This window comes from Takifugu rubripes, chromosome 2, assembly GCF_901000725.2.
Source record: "Takifugu rubripes chromosome 2, fTakRub1.2, whole genome shotgun sequence".
NCBI classification, from domain to species: Eukaryota; Metazoa; Chordata; class Actinopteri; order Tetraodontiformes; family Tetraodontidae; genus Takifugu; species Takifugu rubripes.
Genome location: NC_042286.1, coordinates 4,275,948 through 4,299,002, shown reverse-complemented (window position 1 = coordinate 4,299,002; position 23,055 = coordinate 4,275,948). Strand labels below are relative to the sequence as shown.

Sequence of the window (23,055 nt, the reverse complement as noted above, 5' to 3'; positions counted from 1 at the left end):
AGAATGGGGATTTTAGAACAACTCTGCCTGCATAAAATTGACGCTAAATTTCAAAATCCAGGTGGAACGTAACTGGTGGGCAGTTATAAAGGGTTGGAGTCGTAATTGGAAAGCATTAGTGGTGATATTGGAACGTACCTGCTCTGAGAACTGAGCCCTGTGGCACCTCTGAACAAGTTCTCCTGATTCCTCCCACCTGTCGGTCAGCATCTGAGGACTCTGGAGACACAGAGAGCCACTTGTGCAACCCTCGGGTCGTGTCATTTTTTATTTATTTATCATGAACTTTGCTAAAACCAGACTTTAAATCACTGAATTAGCATCTCACCAGGCCTTGTGTTAGCATAGCTCTTGCTGTGGGACGTTTGCAGCGATATTCCAGCCGTTGTAGTCAGCCCTTGATTGGCTCTCTTCTTCTAAAGTAATGAAGCACTTTGGTGGTTGTGTCCAGCTAATACAAGTGCTGAGATTATCACCACTCATCAGCTAAGTGTGTCTGTTGTAGCACTTCTGCACTGACAGATCACGCTGACTCGTTAAAATTACGATAGCTTCAAGCTTTGAATTAAAGATCAATTCCACAGTTTAATGATGAGGGAGACATTTCCATTTATCTTCATTTTATAAATCTGGGTGCAACTTTCCAGCACAACCCAAAGTTTAACACTCAGCGGGGACACGTGACTTTGTTTGTTGTTTTGAAATCCCTTCTTACCATTGTAATTAAAGTCTTAACATCCCATTCTGACTAAACTTTAGCTTTTCTCCATTGCTCCCAGTCTGTCCTCACCTCCCAGCATCTTCAATGGAAAGTTTTATGTCGCAGACATATTCACAACCTCACCTCACTGAGCATATAAAGTCTCACTGTTCCCTGTGCTCATAAAGTAAATATTAGTTTTTCTTTGTATAGTTACGCCTTCTCCCGATCACGTGACCTGCCGATGCTCTGCTACATGTACACTCAGAAAAGAATTCAGGCAGGGTACAAAAGGTCCTCACAGAGACTGCAATTCACGAAAACGCGTGTGCACGCGTGCCTTTGACCCGGGAACCAGTCGGGCTGTCATGTCTGTGTACAGTACCCAGCGGGGGTCCTTTAGAAACCAACGAGCCATCACTAACCCCGTTAACACCAAACCCTCCACGGCGACCCGGGCCCCGCTGCTCGCCCCGGAGGCCCGCAGCGCTGACGGCTCCATTTAAAGGAGCCTTTCAGACGACAAGAGCCAAAACCAAGCCAAATTAACCCCGCGAGACCAGTTTTTACCTGATCTAAATGTGTTACCACCAGAAGAAAGACGATGTATCCATTACATGTTTTTTTTTATTTTGTTTATTTATTGTATTATTACAATTCGTATTAGAGACGAAAATAAAAGACACTTAAGCAGCAAATGAAGACGGTTTGGTAGTTTCTAAACATAATTAAAGGATAAATAAAGCATGATTAAAATATTTTTTCTGGGGGGAAAAAAAGAGTTCATCCTAAATAATTCAACTGAAACTGTGGGGTCGACATCCAGGAGTTCATCGGTCAGAGCGGGTTAAAAAGTGGCCCTTGAATGGTTCGACAATAAGCAATCAAGCGCGGACATTTGACAGCTTAATGAGTTCAGGCTGCAATCACTCGGTCTATTTTAACCTCTGAAGAAAAAAGAACGCGTGAGGTGAGCTGAGAAAAGGCGAATCTCGCCCATTTAACTCACAGCAAAGCGCCACATAACTGCAGGTTGATTTAAAGAAAAATAAAATAGCGGGCGGGCGCTGATGTAAATAGGTCCCGGGTATTAGGACCTGTTGAGGCTTGCGCCCTTTGTTAAGCAGCCGCGGGGACGGGGAGGTGGGTGATATTTGCCCCCCTAATGAAATATGCCATTACGAGGAATTCATATGACACAAAAGGGGCGACAGTCAAAAATTGCCCCACTGCTGTTCAGTAATTACATAGTTTGCCCTGGCAGTGCCTTCAGGCAGGTGGCTGGTCCATCATGCAAATGGCTCGGCTGTGCCGACATAATTAGCCGCTGCGAGTCGCTTAAATTAACAATTAGCTAACATGCAATTCTGTGCACAATGCGCTGCTTCTCCTTTTAGGCCGTTTTTCTCCGTGTGCTGTTCCGGTGCTGAATTGCTCAGTAGGACATAGCCTCGCTGGGATTTCTCACTTGGTCAATTTGCAGGCGGAATAAACGGAACCCTAATCGGGGGGGGGGTTAGGTGCTCTTGATGCTAAAAGGGCATATTCTTTTGCAGAAAACGGCCAGTTTATGTGAGAGTGAACGCTGCGGCCTCGCCGGTCCCGCAGGTTCTGCTTTCCTAACCCCACCGCTGATCCCGCCGCGGCCCACCCACCTACTGCCTCATTATGTCAGCTGCCCTCCGACATGACACGGGAACAAAGTAGACGTTAGGCGACATTAAACCCGGGATGGGAGCGGTCAGGAGCCCGTTATCTGCTAATGAAGCCGAACGCATGCGGGGCGATACGCGCGGGGGTTGATCAATGGAGAGGGCTGACAAAGACGGGCGAAAAAAGGGAAATGCAAATCAATTAGAATCGCTGTTTGCTTTGACACCAGTGAGTCTATTTCCATTAATTACATGTTCATTACGAGTAATTCGTGCAGGCTGCACGACAACAACAGTTGTTGCTCTTTATTCTCAGTCTGGCGGCCCCCCAGTTGGAGGCTTTATAAGACAAAAATCCTACATATTAACCGTAACTGGAATAAAAATCAGTATTATCGTATCTGTCCCTCTGCCTCCCTCTCTCCCTCTCTTTTTTACACAATCCCAGTAGCTTTCAGCAAAGGCCCACATCCTCTTGTTGGTTGCTATAGCATTCTCAAGCACCATTCTGCCGAGTCCCAACCCCCACACGGACATGCTCGGCGCACTTGTAATAAATTATCCTCAAGTGAAACGACTGAAACGAGCCGGGCCAAAGCCGGACAGGGCCACTTTAATGAATCACACCTCATAAACATTTTCATTTTTGCTTGACTTGACCTCCCGGGGCTTTTATGCGCAGCCACCGCGGCAGCGCCTTTCTCCTCCACGGCTCGCCATCTCTGCGGGCCCGCTGTTACCGCGGCTCTTATCTGCCTGCTGATGGCTGATGTTATGCAATCACCTTTAAAAAAAAAAGAAAAAAGACAACAGCAGACAACATCTGTGGGCGGAAGCCTGGACTCGGTCCTCCTCCTCCGTGAAGCGCAAACGTGCGCGTCTGGATGCAGAAGCGCAGATTTCACTCTGGCAGCGTCGCGAGGTTTGGTGGAAAACTAAAGCTCACGCGTGCATATATCGGTGCATACATCAAACGCCCTCATTACTCAGTTCTCCCCGTCCACCACAAATGATCCCTGCTGTGTTTTGGCAGTAAATCAATACGGGGGCAGAGGAAAAAAATCAGTTCTAATCATCTGTACATTTACCATCACAATCAACAATCAAAGCCAAGACCTGGATCTTTATTTGTAGGTCTGAACCGAACAATTTCCCCACTGTGAAAGGCAAAATTAGAAGCCTGGGTTCCTGTTAGCGGCTCTTAATGGCTCTGATTTGTGAACTGCTAAATAAGGTTATGTAAATTGATCCTGAATGTAGGCAGGGGCCCGCAGGTGACAGGTGCAGCCGCCTGAGGGTGGGGGCGGGGACGGGAGGGGGGGCTTGCTACTGCTGGTGGAGGTGGTAATGGGGTGATGGAGCTGGATGTATCTGCAGGGCTGGTGGGGGACAGACACACTGAGGGGAGACGCGATGGAAAAACAAGGTGATCAGGGATCTTTTGAGTGGATATAACATATAGTCACAGAATGGCTAATACAGTCTGTCAGCTCTACTGTAAGAGCCCAGAAACAAAAAAGTTACTACTCTCATAGTTTTGTAACCTCAACAAAGTTTTTTTTTTTTTTTTTTTTTTTTAAAGTAAAAAACACAATTGTTTTATTTAATTGTAGGTGTAATATTCACCTACCTACAGGACTGGGGGGTGTAGGATTCTGAAATTAGCCATTCTCATCATTTTCCCATCATTGCAAACAATCTACGGGCTGATGAATAACTCACATCATCATTAATCTGTAGCCCTTGGAAAAAGTGGGCATATAAATTTACTTATAGTACAAAAGAAGCGACCCGGGTTCCCCTCCATGACTGCTGTTTTCTATGCATAAAGGCCAAATATTCTGTTCATGCGAATGCCATTTGTCAGCTATTTATCTACATGTTAAAAGTACACTACAAGAGGAAAATACATCAGTTTATATAATCTCCTCTTGTAGAAATATATTTTAAAATTATGTAATTGTGTGCAACTTATACAAGATCCTTGAGCAAATAGTTTTAAGAAATAAACATACAGTAAGTACAGCACCAGCTGATGCTAACACTAGCCACCAGTTTCAAGACAAAAACACAACAAACATATCAACATAGAGATTTATGTCACAACAGACAGTTGTAGGTCTACTATAAGTTATATATAAATTGATAACCTCTTTGTTAAGTTATATTCAGAGCCATTTTTACCCCCAGTGTTTCTGCTCAAATGACTCCCCCTGTTCAAAAATACTCGTAACCAAATAACACCACTTTCACATCAAGTGTTTGTGATTATCCGCCAACAAATATCTCACGTCTTGATCAGTATATCTGGCAGACAGCCAGGTCTGGCGTGTTCTCCGTGGTTCTGACTGAGCGTGTATTAACAGAACCATCAACATGCAACCTCTCAGGGGAAAGACTGAAGCAGACTGAAGCACTCTGACTCACTGCAATCGACTTGGGTCATTTAGGCTCAGCTGGATCCCGTCTCATCGCAGGAGGAAGGACAAGGAAGGACAAGTGAGAGTCACAATAACTGGGATGAAGCATACTTTCAAGACGCTGTGTGTCACATTTTCAGTAATCTATTGACACAAATTGCATATAATGCATACTGACGTGCTTTCTATGGTGTAAAATGACTTTTTTAGTGCAGTTTATTGTGAAATGTCAGCTGTGGAAGGTCTGAAAAGCTGTAATGTGTCAAGCTGTAAGTAAAAAGAGTTTATAATAATTAAATAATCATCCATTTTACATACAAAGTAACAAATAGAACAGAAAAAGTGACAAATAACATGGCTCAGTGATGCTACTTTTGCAAATAAAATGATCTCCACTGATTTATGAACCTTTCCACCAGGACTGAAAGGAAAATACTTCACTGCTATTGACTGTTTTCAACAGCTAGCAGCTAACCTTGTCTGCTAGCTGGGGGAGAAAACCTGTGGTGAAGAGCCTTTTAGTGAAAACAGCTGTGAATGACATGAGAATGGAAAGGACGACGCAAACCAGTGGTGCTGCAGGTCACAAAGGGACAAAGAGATTAAAACAACCCACAGCTTTGACTGTTTGAATTATGTAGCCATGTGCCACACTGTTAAAGGAGCAGCGCGTGAGAAATTTAGTTAAAATAATTATAAAATGGCCCTAACATGCCAACAAAGATTAAGGAATCATGTTCATTTCAAATACTGCTATCGATGACAACAATAGCCCAGTCAGAATATTCTCATTTCAATAGCAAAGTGTCATCCCATAAATAATGTTCACGTTAGCATTTTGTGTTTTGTCCTGTTGCTCCAGGCTCCATCTGTCGCCCAAGCACAGAGTCAGTGGCCGTTCAGCATCCAGGTTAGCAGGTACCTGCTATGAATGGATGATGTTACAAAACCTAAAAGGCCCTGTTCCTGACAATGTCCTGAGAAAGCTAGAAACAAAACAAGGATCTGTATCGATGGAGAAGGCTAGGAGATGAATTTGAAGGTTGCCCCTGAAATTGATCATTTTAGGTAAGATCCAGCTAAAACCCCATGCACGCATTTTCCAAATCCATAGCAAAGCATTTCATCATGCAGATGACAATGTATCGAAGACAACAACACGCTGTAGTTCATCTGCCGGGGCAGTAGGAGGCGGTAATGAGACAAACCGGCATACACGCAGGGGCACTTTTGTCCTCGGAGCTTTATGGGAGGACATTTTCAGAACAAGAGCGAATCTAATGGCGAGCAACAAAGTTTTGTAGTGGAGGTTGAGTTGCTTCAGAAATGCAGCAGACAGGGAGTTACTGTTGCTCTGGTTCTTCTTCTACTCTCAATGTTCTACGCCCACACATAAAGCTCGGTTGCTTAAAGCTGTAGTGCGCATGCCCAGTGTGGGCTGGCTGGGGTGGGGGTGGGGAGGGGGATACCGCACTCCACAGTATTTTGATTGTGAGTAACATCTTTAGACTTAAACCTGCTGCAACGTAAGACTGGTATTCTACAGATGACCCTTTAAAACTAAATTTAGACCGTAATTATTTATGTATAATAAATGAAAAAAAAAACTGTCTGAAAGAACGGGATGTGACAGTGTGCTGACTGTTTATTTCCACTCCCTTAGGTTAGGATTCTCTTGTCATTCTGCTCCAAAATGGACTTTATTACTAAAGTCGTTCCACTTTCAGCAGCAACAAATTAAACATCTACAAGAGGAACTGACTTGTTTGCTTGTGTTTTTTCCTGTTCCGACTTGTCATTGGCGTGAAGTTCAAGGTGCTTTTGTGGAAAGTCAAAGGCAAACAATAAAGAACCCAAGCCATCTTTATCCATGCAGAGACTCTTCACCCACTCCACACAGCAACCTGTAGTGATGAAGGAGTTACATGATGGTGTCTGGGCATCCTCTCTCTGGCTGACTGCAGTGGTGGCAGGAACAGCAGCGTGCAGGTGTAAAAGCTGGTTAATAACTTTATGAGTATCCTCAGTGCTTTGTCCATATCATTAATGCTCTTCACGGGCTGAAGTGGTGTAAAGTAATAAGTTTAGGCTTCGAGGTTTCGATGGCGGCTGCATTAAAGTGGAGTGCAGCGTTTTCCCATCATGTGATCTCGGTGAGTCTGGGCCGGGTTTGCCTTTGAGGCTAATGTTCAGGCTCTTGTTAGGACAGTTTGATGGTTTCTGGGGGGCAAATTCTCTGCTGATGGTGATCATCAGATCTGTGGATCTACTGTAAATTTGATCTTATATTTAACATACATTTAGATCTAATATTGCTGCCTCATTATGATGTTATGTTGATAAAATGCTTTTAGGTTTACTCCAGGATTGCAAATTCCTTTTAACACTGCAACAAAGCAGACTAAGCATGGTAAAAAAAAATATCTACACTTTAAAAAAAAATCTTATTAGGCTTAGGTATATTTAGTTTATTAGCCAATTAACTAATGTTATTATTTGGGGGGGGGGGGTTCTACAAGCACAGAAGAATAAGTTGAATTATATATTTCAAACATGTGTTTTAATACAAGTTATAATAATATGAGTTGTTCTTAAACTTCAAAAATTGACTTGTGTAACAAATTATTATAATTATCACTAATTTGAAGATACTCTTGCAAAGTGATTTGCTGCTTGTTTTGCTGGTGGATGAGTGTATTCATTTTAACTACAAGTTTTACCGACTCTCCTGTTTATGTTACGTTCTACCAACATCAGGCACCACGATTAGGCTCTATAGCAGAACCTTTGTGACGTTCCTGTAGGATGATGAAAGAAAAGGTCAACAATGCTGATGTACACAATTTTCCATCTAACAATGTGTAGGTGAAATCACCTTAATGGTTTATTAAGGAATTACGATGGGGTAAAACAAAGTATTTATGCGCAGCATCATCATTAATGATGAGCAATAATAGATATTAACCTTTAGTTAATTTGTGGAAAGTGGAAAAAAGCCCATATTTTAATGTAATATTTGCCAATTTGCATAAACTATTTGCCTACATGCGTAGGTATATTTTCATTTTTCTCATACTGATTAACAGTAATTGAGCTTCAAACCTATGTATGTATGTATGTATGTATAAAAGTTGTAGTTTAAATTCTATATATTATAAACAACTCTGCTTCTAGTATATTCACAAATATACTAAATTGGAGATAAGGTTTTAATAAATCAAAATTCCCATATGTTAGATAAATATTCTAATAACTGATGATAATGTCACATGTGTTGCTAAAGCTTCCCTATTTTAAATTTAATTTTAATCATTTAAATTTTCTTCAACAAAGAAATCTGGTGATCTTATTGGATATTGAAAGAACTTGACTGAAAACTGACATTTTATTTTATTACGCTGGCAGTGGTGTCTGGGATCTATGAGTCCAGTTCTGGGTGCAGCTGAGTGACACCTGATCAACATCTCAGCACAACTAGAGTAAAGATTCTTATCTCATCATGTGTCATTTATAAAACCGCATCTGTAAAAAATGATCAACAACCACAATAGAAAAATACATGTCACATGGTTCTTCCTTTAAAAAAGAAAGAAAGAAATATGAATAAACACGGCTCCTGTCCCTGCAGACAGGCAAATTAAAATGAGCAGTTTTCTTTATTTAATTCCTGAGCTCCATGCTGTGTGGGAACAGTCAGCCATGGCTCAGCATGTCAAGCCATGTCAAGTGTTACAGTTCCCTTCCTGTATCAGGGGGGAATATCACCCCAGAGATGAATTAAACTAAAAAAGCTTGTCTTCAGACCCTTTCCTAAAATGATTAACCCGTAGTTCTGAGTGGTTGTGCTTTCTCATTGCCTGTAATTGTTCTTTTTCTGTTGTTGCCTTCATCAGTCTCTCTCCCATTTATGTGAAAAGAAGAGAAAAATGTCTGAATAGAAGAGGGAGCTTTTCCCACAGTCACTCAACTCAGAAAAATACGCCATTGTCACAGGGTTCCCATCCCAGTGCCCTGCTGAACAGTCCGCTTTGGCTGACAGACAGTGTTCCTAATTGAATGACCATTCTTTCCCAGTTTGAAAAGTGATGGAGAAGTTAAATGTGACTCACATTTCAGTCCATCCATTCTGCAGGTAATTATGTCCAGTAGTTTCTTTTTGACAGCAGATGGAAGCTAATTAAGAGTCACAGTCAGTAACTATTTTAGTTTAGTGACGTTTTTGAATCATTCAGGGAAACATGTTGCTTTGGCAGAGGTTCCTCCTGTCAAGCATTTAAACAAAAAAATACCAAAGAAGGTGCTCATGTCATATTGCCATACTATTAAAGGATAAATATGATTCTTAATGTTGCTAAGTTCACACACATTGTCATTCTGTTAAAGCTGACTGCTTGCATCAGAAATAATTTAATTTTTCTTTTACCCCAAATAGCTTGGTTTAAAGTGTTCAATAAAGTAAAACACTAACACAGAATCATTGACGATTTCATATTTAAGATGGGGGAAGGTTTAATATTCTCCATATTAACTTTAATAAAATAACTATTCCACAAAGATTATCTTCAATAATGTTGTCCGAGTCCACTGCGGCGCCTGCCACGGAAAAATGTGCTGATTATTATTAAACTATTATGAAAATGATCTTTAATGACTTTTTACATCTAAATATATCTGATCAAAATTGCTAAAATAAAACAGTTCTTCAACCGCAATGCAGTCTCGCCTCTCGGCACGCGCGCGCCGCGGGCGCAGTCTTCTTTTCCTCTCGCGCGCACTCGCGGTCCCAGGTCCACCAATCAGCGCGCAGTGCCGCTGACGTCACGTTTCTGTAATGGCGGAGACAATGAAGCAGCGTGAAAATAGCGGTGTTTTGAAGGACTCCGGTGACATGTCCAGCTACGGGGACTGCGTGTGTGCCATGCTGAAGCTGTTAGCACAGTTCGGGGAAGAGGTTTGTTGAGCCCCGGAGCCCCAGGCCTCACGTTTTCTCCTTGCGGTCGGGTAGCACATGCTAATGTTTTTAGCAGCCCTGCAGTAGATGGTGTACACAAGTCTTTTCTTCTTTCACTTCCACGCTTCAGGTGGCGTTTTTAACACCGCGTTACAGTAAAATAGACTGGTTATGCTTCTGCTTATCCATGATGTTCTATTATAAATGTGAATGTCTGGGTTATAAATCAATCCACGTTACTACAATGCTTTAATTCATTTACTTAGTATAGCATTTTGCGCTACATTATTCAATACTTCTATTTTGAACTAACGTCGTTCTGAAAATCACGATAAATCCAGAGTGTATGAGGTCCATCATTCATTTTTAGACCCTTAGAATTCATGAATGTCCTTGCACATAATCCACATTTGCCGTATCTGAAAGCTCCAGCATATATTGATGAAGTCACATTCACCGTAGTGGCTTTATAGCTGTCATTTCTTTCTTAATTCCTAAATGGGGTTCCTCCGACAGTCTGTTCCTTCGAGCTGAACAGGTTAAAGAAGAGACAGCAATACTTAACTCCTCAATCAATGTGCTTTAGTACTGACCTGTTAAGACTGACGTGTGACTAAAACCCTCTCTAAATTTCAGCTTAAATTAAACAACGCTGTGCTGAGAATAGACGTCAATACCGACGCTTTGGACCTTTCTACGACGCCTCTCGCTCAGGTTTACAGTTCTTTACAGCAGCATATCACAAAATTACAGGTAAAGTACTTCTATGCTGACTTTGATGTGCTACATTGGAGAAAACAATCAACTGAGATGCATTGATGATTAATAAAGCATTTTCCAGTCAAAACTACCTTCTGATACACTATCGTCTTATTGTTGTGTGTGTGTAGGCTGTTTCAGACAGGTTAAAGCCTTTGGTTGATGCTGATGGGGACACATCAACTAAACCAGACAACACGTCAGACGCTGCTGTCACATCGTCGTTATTCACGCCCCCGACGACCGAACTTCCGGACTACTGTCCTCTCAGAACGGAGGCTTCAGAAAGCAAGACGCCAGCAGACGACATCATGGTGCAGATAAGAGCGGGGAAGTCAGAGGTTCGTCTCAGTCAGCAGTTTTACCACGGCCATATTTTGAGCCCTCTTTGCTCCCCATCAAGCAAATGAATAATCATAAGTAATCGCACCCGATGATGTGTACATGGAGCAAAAGCTTGATGGAGATCCGATAAGCTGAGTTCAGTGGAGAATAAGGGGTTCTTTAGTGCTGAGTTCGGGTAGAACAGAGCACATTGGTGGAGGGCTTTGAGAGAGGGCCAGGTCCTTGATGGATTATGAAGTGGATGCTCATTACTCTGAGATTGCATGTGGATGAAGGACAAGAGGCCCCATTCTGTTGTACATTTATTTTGGTAGCCAAGCAAACAGTATTCATTTTCCATCATGTGACGATGACAGGCCGTTCAACCTTTTTTGGCTACCTGGAATCATTTCCAACTACCTTTCACATTCCGTGTCATTGCTGCATCTGGTTTGCCTCAGATCATTAATCTACCTGCAGGTCGGCAGAAAGATCTCATCGCGTTCTTGACATCTCTGAGTAGCCCATCAATATATTTTATCATATTATCTGCTTTGTCTTTCCGTTGTGACCCAGATTGAGCGGAGAATATCTGCATTTATGGAGCGCAAGCAGATGGAGATCAATGAAAACAATGTGCGCGAGTTTTGCAACGTGATCGACTGCAATCAGGGTGAGAATGGGAAAGAGGTTGGGGGCAGGGTGGAGAGGGAGTCTGCACACAGATTGCCAATGTTTGGGAGAGAGCTGATTTCTACAGGCGAGAGGTCAGGCTGAACTGCTCCAAGAGTGGTGTTGAAGTAGCTAACACACTCAGCCTCAAAATACAACCAGCTTAGTCCAGAAAAACACAAGATGGGTTTTTCTCTTTTTTTCTGTTAAATTCAAAGCCTGTGTGAGACACCAATTATAGAAATCAGAACACGCTAATGGTAATTGTTCCAGACTGAGCAAGAGAAAATTTAACAGCGCTTAAAATTTGATTTAATTCTCAAATTTCTTGTGTAGAAAACAGCTGTGCCAGAACAGATGCAGTTTTCACGCCTTATCCAGGTTTCAAAAGCCACGTGAAAGGTAAGAATACACATTCACATTGTTATTTCAATTAAACTGACTTGTTTGTGAGCCTGTTAAACCACTATAAGACTGAGATATTTCTTTTTTTATCCATAATGCCTTTTGTTCCACCTGCCAGTTACGAGGGTAGTGAACACTTATGGGCCCCAGATTCGTGTTGGGGGGGGTCACGGAGCAGCTGGGGAGCAGCAGAGGGGCCTGCAGACAAGAGACTGTGGAAACGCCGCCATAGAAGAACGACTTCAAAACATCGAGACTCATCTGAGGCTCCCAGAAGGTCAAAGATAAATCTAAAAATTCATTTTGTGCCATCAAAGTCTGCACATGCACCGACCTGCTTTTATCCAGGATTTTAAAAATCTTCAAATGTTTCTTCTTCAGCGGGTCCAATTCCATTAAACGTCTACCAGAGGCTAAAGAAGCTGGAAGACCGGATCCTGGAGTTGGAGGGACTCTCGCCTGAGTACTTCCAGTCCTCAGTGAGTTTTGTGGCTATTATAAACACACGTATGCTGAATGTAAAATATGGTTTGTCTGTTTATTCTAGCATGATTTCCATTTGTTTAACACAAGTGTGTGAGGCCCCATTGCAAACTAAAACTTTCATTTATTGTAGGTTTGTGTGTTTTATAAGTAAATTAACTTTGAAAGAGCAATTTGTCTATGACAAAAATGTACTCACTTAAACACCTCGTCATGATCAAATTTCATTTAGGTCATTAATGCAGCAGGTTAGATTTGCTTTAACATTTCTGCCAAAGGCGTAAAAGTCCCTTCTTTGAACTGCCCAGTCAGAATACAGCCTTCAATAATCCACATCCACAGCAGATTTTCACAGTCACACAGAATCTAATTTCCCATCCTGAAGGAGTCTGTCCAGCATACGTTTAGTATTCTGAGTAAGTGTGCTTAAGATGCTGCATGTCTCTTCACGCTGGTATTTCTCGGCGCCGCATGCTGCTCCTGTGAGTACGCCGCTGCTCTCTATCTGCTTTTGACTCACTGCATGTTTGTGCGCGCTGAGCAAGAGACGTCAAGTGTCTTTGAATAAACTGATGGGGTCTTTTATATTCAGAGTGCTGGTTTTTTTCACACACCCCCCCCCCCCCAATTTCTGAAAATACTGTAGTTTGGGATTTACTGAAGAGCTGTACACAGTTGGCCCACGGAGCCAGGAATGTTTTAACTCTCAACAGCAAATTATGCAGCATGTTAAACAATTCTACACTGGTTTTCAGTTGAGAGTCAAAGATGTCAGATTAAAAGCACATCTCTTGTTGCAACTCGTGCTTTCTCCCGTGTTTACCGAAACATCTTGTTCATAACCAAAACATTTCAATGAAAGCAAAATATCACATAAATCCATGAAAGTAAATGGATCCGTGTTAGGATTCTTTCATTCCTTTGCATTAAAATGACAAACTCTGCATCCGTGTCCCCCCAGGGTGGGAGAAAGGTGAATATATGGAATGTTTGCTGCCTTTCTGTTGTAAAATATCAAGTGTGTGAGGTGATTGAGGCAACACGCCGTAACCATTTTCTGTCAATCCTTTGAATCTTTTATTTAAATTCTCATTCGATCTGATATAAAACGCAGGAAAGTTCAAGGCTGCCCCTCTCCACTGAAGAGAGCTGGGTGACATTGGGTTCAACACGGTGTTAGCTTTAATGAATTACTCTGAAATGTGAAAGTTCTAACATGTGCTTCTTTTTGTAGAGTCACCTGCACAAGCGACCAAAGACATCTCCCGTTCAGGTCAGGAGCTCTTTTGTTTCCTTCCCCTGCTCTCCGGTGGTTAAGGTTGCCCTCTTTTGATCATTCCGACATTTTTTCCCTTTAATTTGTCCTTCAGGCCTGCAACCTGACGGAGCTGGATGAGAAGATCAGCGCTGTGAAAGCGGCACTATTGAAGAGAGTGAATGAATTTGGGTCTGGATATGGCAGCGAGTGCCCGCTGTAGCACCGCCACAGCCTCTCTTCAGCTTCTCCACATCAAACTAAATGCAGAACTCCATGTTTTAGTGACTCATGTTGGTATTTAGCTTAAACACAACAAATAAAAGCTGCTACAATAGGACATTTTGCCCTCCCAGTAAATATGGACTCATCGCTTCCTCAATAAATTGCCATTTTCAGGTTTCCCAACAATATAACTGTATTGTAAACCTTTTTTCCAGCCATTAAATTTTTGTATAATTCCCGTTTCTACCTTGAATGTGCAATGATGAGCCGGCTTTAATGCGGTTGAGACGCCTGATTTATCTGACTGCTGTGTGACGATGATGCTCCCTAATGGTTGTCATTATAGTAAATGACCCGATTACCGCATCTCTGTTTGGAAAACATATTGGAGACTCAAACAAACCAGCGTTCAATGAGACGCTGCTGTGTTTGACACTGTGACATGCTCCCATCGAGCAGCTGAAGCAATTATTACAACTCTGGGCTCTCCAAGTGGATAAATGAGTTATCCCTGCCTGGTTATGGGATTAAAAACTATTTGAATTTAGGTCTGGGTGAAAGCAGCTCACCGTTAACTATGCACGATCTCAATATCCACCTGCTGATCACCTAAGCTGCCAGATCATGAGAGAGAAGTGCGGGCTTTTTTTTAGACGGGAGAAGAAAACTTCACACGGAAAAGCCTGGATAATAACAGTAATTGTGAGTTTAGCTCAGCTTATTCCTCCCATGAAGACTGGTCAAATAACACGGTATGGTTAATTACAGGTGGAACGTGTCGTTAAGTGTATCCAGGCCACCCGTGGCTGTAGAAATGAAATAGAATATCCCGCTTTCTCGCCTTGCCCGATATTCCGTCTGGATCGCTTTATGGGCCCCGACGTGCAGCAGGGGCTTGGTTTCACGTGTACGCGGCCGGGCAGGTGCCATCAAACTGATTGGACAGGGTTATTCCACAATAACACACAGCATTTTCCAATCACAGCTGCAACAGGTGTGACAAGCAGCAGCAGCGGAGGAAACCCAACTTTCTCACGTCTTTTGAAATTACTGTAACCCCTCTCCCTTTCTCTGCTGTGGCTCTTTGTATGCCACGTCAAGATTTATTTCAGAGTTGATTGATGGAGTGACCTGAATACAATAGAAGACGTTGCATTGTGCCCCCCCCACCCCCCACCACCACCACCCCTCCTTCCGGAGATATTTCACTCTGGATGCGGAAATGGGAATTTTCTTCTTCACCCCCTCTTTCAGGTGTGCCTCACTTGTTTGGCTCTGCTCCAACAAGGCTGGAACCTCGGTGGCAGCCGGGGGCCACAATGTGCTGGGAAGGGGAGCACTTGAGGTGAAGCGACATGGACGGAGGCGGAGGGTGGGTTTCAGGGGTGTGTGTGTGTGTGTGTGTGTGTGTGTGGGGGGGGGGGGTGTTGTTCATTGTCCCCCTGGAGCTTTTGTCTCAGACACAGTCCCCCTTATGAGGGTTAATGAGGACAAATTGGTCTGAGTGTAACAAATGGATTACAGAGCGGTACAAAAGGTTGTATTTTGTGGGCTGCGTTTGCCGGGATCCACCCATCATCCGCCTATTGAGCCGGGAACACTGACTGGCGTCTGCGTGAAGTGGCTCACTAAATATCTCATTATCTTTATCCTGCCAGTTTTATTATGTGAACACGCCATGCACGCAGCTCATCACTGGATTTAATTAACATGTTAAGGCCTGCCACGATTAAACAATCCGCACTCCCTGCAGCCTGTGTGGGGAATATAAAGTCAAAACATCAACATTAGTGTCAGTGGTTGGGGCTCTAAAGTTGGGTGGGCATAGTATACCCTTTCAAATGGACAAAAAAGCCACTTCCTCATTGACTCCGTCTAATTCCTGCCTGTCAATCAGTCCTCCCTTTGGCCAATTTCTTGTTATGTGCTTGGGAACCTTGGTGAAAAAGACGCGGAGGTGTTCCTCGACTTCTATGGGTCCGGTTGTATTTTCTGGTGAGGTCGAAGGAGAGGATACATATCCATTCATATCTCCCAAACTCTTAATGGGCTCCATGCCCTTCAAAAAGAAAGCTCTTTCCTGTGACTAGTCAGCTCCAGTCTTTATTCATCTGTGGCTCCGTGTCAAAAAAGACTGTTGCTCGTTTGTGCCCCGAACAATGAGGAACATGGCTAAATCTCGAGCTGGGAACAAAAGACAGAAAACAGGCTTTTCACTCAGCAGAACATTAGATTCTGACACATTTTGCCATGGCCGTTTTTTCTCTCTCTCCCTTACCCTGAGTGCTGTGGCTCTGGTCTTTTAAAGAGACCACCTGTTGGCAACAAGCCTGTTCTTTATTAGAGACGGCCTTATTATCGCGGGATGAGGACCGCCACAGGCTAACTTTTTAAAGTTAACCCTCCGGCAGTTTGCAAAGCTGGTCAACCGGGAGCCATTAATTACATACGACCACTAGAAAAAATCTATTTCTGCTCATAATTTTGTATCTTGTTGTTTTGAACGAGGACTTGCCAGCATGAGCGTCAAGTGCTCCATTCAGCCTTCTTGTGGGTTATAAATGTGGCAAAGAAGGCGCTTGAATGTAGGCAGCGCCGCGGTTCTATAACAGACCTGGAGCAATATTCACGCTGGCCGTTAGCACAAATCCAAAATGTATTAGTTATTATAAAGTTGGTCTTGTGATTCCACTCAATTATTTCTGCCATCTGGAGGGGTTTGGCTCTTTCTGAGCAGTAGATTTGAGCAATTTTCAACCCTCAAAACATTAGCATAAGGACAACGATAATGATTTTCACCACTGTATGCGAAAGTATTGTCGCGTGGCAATATGGAGCAATCAAGTGTATTCTTTGACTTTGAATTGGAGATGACAAACACGGGCTCGGCAGTCTTATTCAATTTGATAGCTATGGAAATGTAAAATGCTATCGGCATAAAATGTGTCATGCATTGTAGACCCCCCCCCCCCCCCCCCCCCCCCCCTCCCCCCCAACAAGATGCTTCAAAGCTACAGGAAGAAATCTCTTTTGGCCCTCAGGTGCTGTTAGAGCAACACATACCTCTGTCATGCTCATGCCATCACTCTAGAAGCCTGCCCGATGTACTTGCACTTGATTCCTGTTCGCAAACACCCACGAGGTAAGGGGGTGCGCGCACCTGTGACCCTCCCCCGTGAAGCAGACAGCACCAGAGAGGATCCCCCTGCAGCCTATGAGCTTCAAATAGAGGCAGTCAGCTGCTCTCTGTGGCCCCGCTGCCTCTGGAGTTGAAATGTGCCTGTGGTATTGCTGGGAGGGAGCAGCGGGTGTTGAATTCAGGCAATTACAATCAAGTCAGGGCATAGTTAGTGCGTGGGCCCCGGCAGCACCTGAGCTGGATGCTGATGAGACACTTAGCCCTAAACCTTCATGCATTGGCCTAGGATTCCAGCAAGCCCTTCATTCCCCACTTTCCCTTCACTTTCCGCAGCAGTAGACCCCCTACTGGACGCTTCCACTTCCTTTCACCTCATTTAGGCCTCTAGGGCTCTTTCACCCCCCCCCCCCCCCCATCCCACATTGCTGTACTTGTGTGTTATATAGGTGGCGTGGAGTACTGCACTCAATCACTCTTCATTCATTCACACTGTACTATAATAGACAGCTACTCTGGCATTGTCCTTAAAGCAAGACAACTCCCTCTTCATTATTTCAGCAGCACCTCCCTTCCTGCATCCATCTTTTACACACCAGACCGTCGAGCTCAGACCTCATCACATCGCCATCTCTGCAATATACGTCCATTTGCAGGTATCTGACTGAGGGGGGGGGGGGGCTGGGTGTCTGGAAGTGTGTGTTACAGGGACGGGGAGAAGGAATGTAAAGGGAGGTGCGGTTCTTGAATATCTATGACCCAAGACTATGGAGTCAGGCATCACAACAACACTCTTAGCCCCTTTTTCCAATAAGACGCTCTCGAGCCTCATGGCTCCCGCCCTCTCTCAGCCACCACACTTTGCTGAAGTATCATTAAGATTGTAAAGGGTACGCTGCCATAGATCTCAGATTTCTGCAGAGGTATAGACGCACCAGATTTCAAACGTAAAGGTGTGAATGAGGCGTCTAATATGAGGGGGCCGTGCTCCCCGTCCTCATCTGCAGTCGGTGCCAATGCATCTTTCACGCCGCGCTTCAGGGCTCCGCATTGTCAGATTGCGAACTTTCCTTTCAAATCTATTTTCTTTGTCCATCTGTGGCCGCGCGTGCTAGTTAGAGCCAGGCATAGTATTTTGTGCAGCCGAGGGGTAAAGGTGGAACACCTCTTTCACGCTTTTTTCGCCGTAATGGTTGTCTTTTGATTTTTCCAGGGCTGCCGAGACTACCAGGGATTGTCTCTTTGAAATTATTCCATTTTGCCAGAGAAAAAGAAAATGGATTGTGCTGATCCTGTTTTGTTCCTGTGGGGACGGCTGCGGTATTATCCCGGGCTGACACCGTTGGCGAAGAGGCAATCACAGTGGCCCTCGCTCTGACAAAAACACTCCATCTGCAAGGAGAGGAGGAAATCACACCACAATGATGTCTGACTCTTCTGCCTCACTTGGGCAGCTGGGCCCTGGGTCCCGTGAACCGCTCCACGACCAACGCCACAATGGCTGTTATACAATCATACAAACAGCGCGCTGCAAATCAGCAGCTGTAACGTACAAAAGCGATGCACCTGCCGTCGCACACAATTGTTAGGAAACTATTTTTTGGGGGAGGGGGGTGAACCGAACGGCTTTAGCTGCTGGCGATTGTTAGCATTACAGGTGCTAGAATATTGTCAGTTGACCCTGATTTTAGCCCTCTGTAATAATACCACCCCTGTGTTTCTTTTCCTTTTTAAAAGCTTGAAACCCACTAAGCTGTTTACCCATAAAACACAAATACTATTAGGATAACAGGCACGTGCATGCACATACACACACTCACGCGGCAGATAAAAGATAAGCGGTGGTGAGCTGGCCCTGTTAGTATTCAGTCGTGTCACCTCTCTCCCTGCACGTCCCATACCTGGAGATCAAACGCACTTCTTTGTGAGAGAGGCCTGACTCCCTGCTATTAGCAAACAGAAGAGAGCCCAGCTGACACCACTCTTGAGATGTGCCACACAGACGGAGCCCTGTGATTACAGCACAATCCTGAGGAGACAACCCTCCACCCCGCTCTAGCCCAACCTCCTGAAACTCCTCACACACACACACACACACACACACACACACACACACACACGCAGAGAACCCCCTCACCACCTCCCCTGCATGACAAATTCACCTATCTCTGAAATAGATGTTAATCTCTCGCCCAACCCGGCGGCCTCTGAGACCTCGTTGACACATATAGCCGCGGCTACAGCATGAATAATCAATAGGGCAACATTTTCCTGAACATATTTCTCTGAACAGGTCATTTACTGGGAATAATAGCGTGCGAGATTAGAAGCTAAGATTGGCCTTTGAGAAGGCTGGTGGTTTTAGAGTCTGGTGTGTGTGCAGGTCTGGGGGGAAGAGCTCAACACAGAGGGACCCACATCTGTGTCTTCCTAGAACTACATGAAACCCGATGAAGGTGAAATAAGATGAGGAATTATTTATCCGTGAATGAGGCAGATGCTGAACTCATCCAAAAAAACCTTGATTTCAAAAGCTCTTATACACGCTGGACTGGCAGAGGATGAAGAAAGCATCCCGTGCACACAGTAACCCCCTCCCCAAGTTAAACATCATATGCACGTTCTGCCTGCCTGTGTATCTATTCACCCCGTCCCTCCTCGGCACACCCTGCACATAAACACGTGCGCTCAGACGAGACGAAAACCTCCATTCTGTCTGCAGGGGCAGGAATCAATCTCACATCCCTTTAGTTAATCTGCAATGGCTCTCTACAGATCCTGACACTAATAAGGTATTGAGCAGGTGAGGCCAGGGGCTGAGGACGAGAACCGTGCGAGGGGAGAGGCCTGCAGTCTGGGGCCCGACTGACGGCTGGCACTGTTCCAGTGCAATTATGGGGCTTGTGTATGGGAGAGAAGGGTGCAGGAAAGAAGCTGCAGAGATAGAAGGGAGAGGGAGAGGCACAGAGAAAGAGCGAGAAAGAGGGGGTGGGGGGGGGGGAAAAATTGATCCCATCTGTGGTATGATGGTTAATTAAAGCAGCTCTTGAGCAGCCCAAGGATGAGAGGCTTGGCTGGGCTCCTGGAGGCACAGCTCTGATTACTCACACAGAATGGATGGTTTCTTAGCAATGAAAGGAGGGGGCCAAGAGCTGCCTGGTGGGGTGCAAAGACGACGTCAAGGAGGAGAGACATGTGCATGCTGCACCCTCCACACATGTGCACGCACACACATCCACCGGGCTCGCAGGCAGGCAGGCACGCACTTGCATGCATATACATATAAAAGCGCAAACACTCGGTGACACTCGGTGCATACGGGAGCCCGTGCACGCGAGTGCAAACATCATCAAATTAGATCAAAATAATTGCATCAGGAAACTAATCAAATATAATGAGAGTCCACTAAATTTCTTTAACGAGAGCAGCACAAGAGGTTAATGACAAAACAATCAAAGTTCATGTAATTATAGCTTATGGTGCATATTAATGCCTTTCTATATTGGTGCTGTAGATGACTGATGAAGAATTCTCCTCAGTATGAAATTGGACTAGATACATCTTTGATCACCCCAACAAGCTACCAAAGATCTATTTTTCTTCTCCAGCTCACCCTCCCCACTGCTGTTGACGGGCCATGGGTAAAAGCAGCACTTTGGCCTGACCCCACCCTCCCATGGCGGATGGTGGTATTGCATCGTGTTGCCATTTTCCCAAGAAATCTGAACAATAAATGGTCATCATTAATATTATTTTAAAATATCAACGGGATTATTATGGATTTCTTCCCTTTGAATATTGCAAGATACTCAATATAAAGTTAGATTTAAGTTCTGCGTAAGTTTAAGTCTGAACGTGCATTAAAAGAAACCTCCAAATCTAAGGAGTATGAATTATGTATATAGTGATGATTTGATGGCTCCAAAATAGAAAGAGGATAGAAGCGGCTGATTGAGGCGTGCCACGTGGTGCATCGTTAGCCACCGTTAGCGTCTCTTGGTGCAGACGTCTGAGGTCAGAGCCCTCTGCTAATTGGTGTCGGGCCAAACGCTTGTGAGCTAAATGAGAAAATTACACGTTCCGGGGAGGAATCAGCTGCAGTTGTTGGGGTGCGGCTGCAATCACGTCCGCGTGGCGGAGAGTGGCGCCCGGCTCTCTACGTATGGAGGCCCAGGAAGACATGAAGGTATACTGCTCAGAACATGGAACGGAGCAAAGGTTTTCATATTTTCACGGAGCCGCACTTTTCCCTTTATCCTATATTTTCTGTGGAGCCAGTATCTTTTTCCCTCTTCAAACTTCCACGTTCGCCAGAAAACTCTAATTGATTTAACAGATTCTGCTTTTGAAAGAAAGGAATTTTGCCATTTTTTCTGCATTGTTTCCTGTCTGAACTGACTTTTATCTATACCACTTCAGCTGATGCCTTTTCCTCATTAGCAGACCCTTTTTTTCCCTCCCACCATTTGTTAACAGCGACGTCTATGAAACACAATCACCATCCATTCAACATCATCTACATAACAAAGTATTCTTGGATTTTCCAATCATCTTATTCAGGCTGATGAACAATATTCTACTTAAATGATCCTTTATGTGCGCGGTGCCCGTGGAACAGGTGACGGTGTACCTGTGCTGATGGGCTGAGCCAATTATTCACTTCTGAATGCAGCATTCTTCCACTCCTCCAGCACGCCCAACAAACAGACAAACAACAATGTCTGCTAAATGACTAAAGTGTTCAATTGCCTTCTTTTTGTTCTTTACCTTCTTCCTGCTCTCTGCTTGCTCTCTCTCTCTGTGAGCCAGACTCCTTTGGCGGTGAGCGGCGCTAATCTTGAGTAAACGTCATCAACTGTTTGCTCATATCGCCCACAGAAAGCTCGCCGTGGCCTCCTTTGTCTCACTATCAGTTGTTTGAAGAGTTGTGTGCCGTAATGGCGTGGTCAGCCAGCGTCACCCGCTTTGAAGTGCTGGGCGTCTCATCTGACCTCTGTGGTCACGCAAAACGGACCCTCGGGGAGGGAATTTTAGAAAGCTTTTATAGAAATATGGTGTGTGGAGAACGCCCTCTCTGCGTTTAAAACCTGGCAGTTGCATAAAGGGGATTGCAATTCTAAAGCAACAGTCAGTATCACAGCTATGCTAACACCCCTGGGTGCAGCAGGAAAGCTGCTCTGAGGTCAGGCTCTGCAATACTGATTAATGACACAGCATCTATAACAAAGTTAGACGGGATTGAACACACAGCAGTGATTTTCCATGACTCCGGGAGGAGGAGAGGTTCTCTGTAGACTCTTTCTGTCAGTCTTCCTGTTCCCTAATGTAAACTTTGTACGCACATGATTGGAGCTAATTCTGGTGAGGCCTCCACCAGTGAAGCAGCCACCAAATGCAGGTATAACGTTACATCAGTCCTCTTTCTTTTGACATTAATTCATATTTGTAAGTCACACTTTAGTCCTTTATACTTATTTTGCAAATGAAGATCATTGGATTGATTAATAATGCGAGACTGCAGACCCTTGGCCCTTTTGATGCAATCTCCTTTGATTTAAAAGTAAATTGCTAATTTACAACCAGCAGACATAATGAGAAAATCTCGTTAAAAGATAATCATACTTATTTTAATGTCTGCAGTTGGGTCCAAAGCCTCCAAACACAACCCTCAGAGGTTTTAATAACCATTAACAGTTTTTGGGGTTTTTTCAAACTGGCACCAGACTTCAGGACCCGGGTGAGCAATGACAATAGTGCATTAGGGGGTGGGGGGCAATTGTGAGTCAATACCAGAGGCCCTGGACTGACCCTACAGAGGATTACACACAGAGTAAAGATGGCTGCAGCACTGTCGTACGGGCGCACGCTGCTGACATCCTCGCAGCACCGGTCTCAGCAGAATCTTCCTCGGATATGGAGCCGCCTTTGCCAAGATGAATATTCTGTCTGGGCTGGTATCCAGGAAAGGCTAGAGCGAGCTGAGCCCCTGCAGGGGTAAGTAAATACACCCTAATGGCCACTGATTAATTCCACGTTTTTCATCCGGCCAGTAAAAAGAGATGTAATGACCTGC

At 44.3% G+C, this 23,055-nt stretch overlaps 1 protein-coding gene across 1 annotated transcript; it reads left to right on the top strand.

Annotated features, from left to right (window-relative positions):
• The first annotated feature begins 9,561 nt into the window (after window positions 1-9,561).
• On the top strand, window positions 9,562-14,088 carry mbip (MAP3K12 binding inhibitory protein 1). Its single transcript, XM_003962270.3, has 9 exons — window positions 9,562-9,723; window positions 10,360-10,476; window positions 10,614-10,823; window positions 11,383-11,479; window positions 11,815-11,880; window positions 12,002-12,160; window positions 12,265-12,362; window positions 13,601-13,639; window positions 13,737-14,088. Exons 1-9 carry the CDS (start codon window positions 9,604-9,606, stop codon window positions 13,842-13,844), a joined length of 1,014 nt encoding a protein of 337 aa, XP_003962319.2. The 5' UTR covers window positions 9,562-9,603; the 3' UTR covers window positions 13,845-14,088.
• The last annotated feature ends 8,967 nt before the right edge of the window (window positions 14,089-23,055 follow it).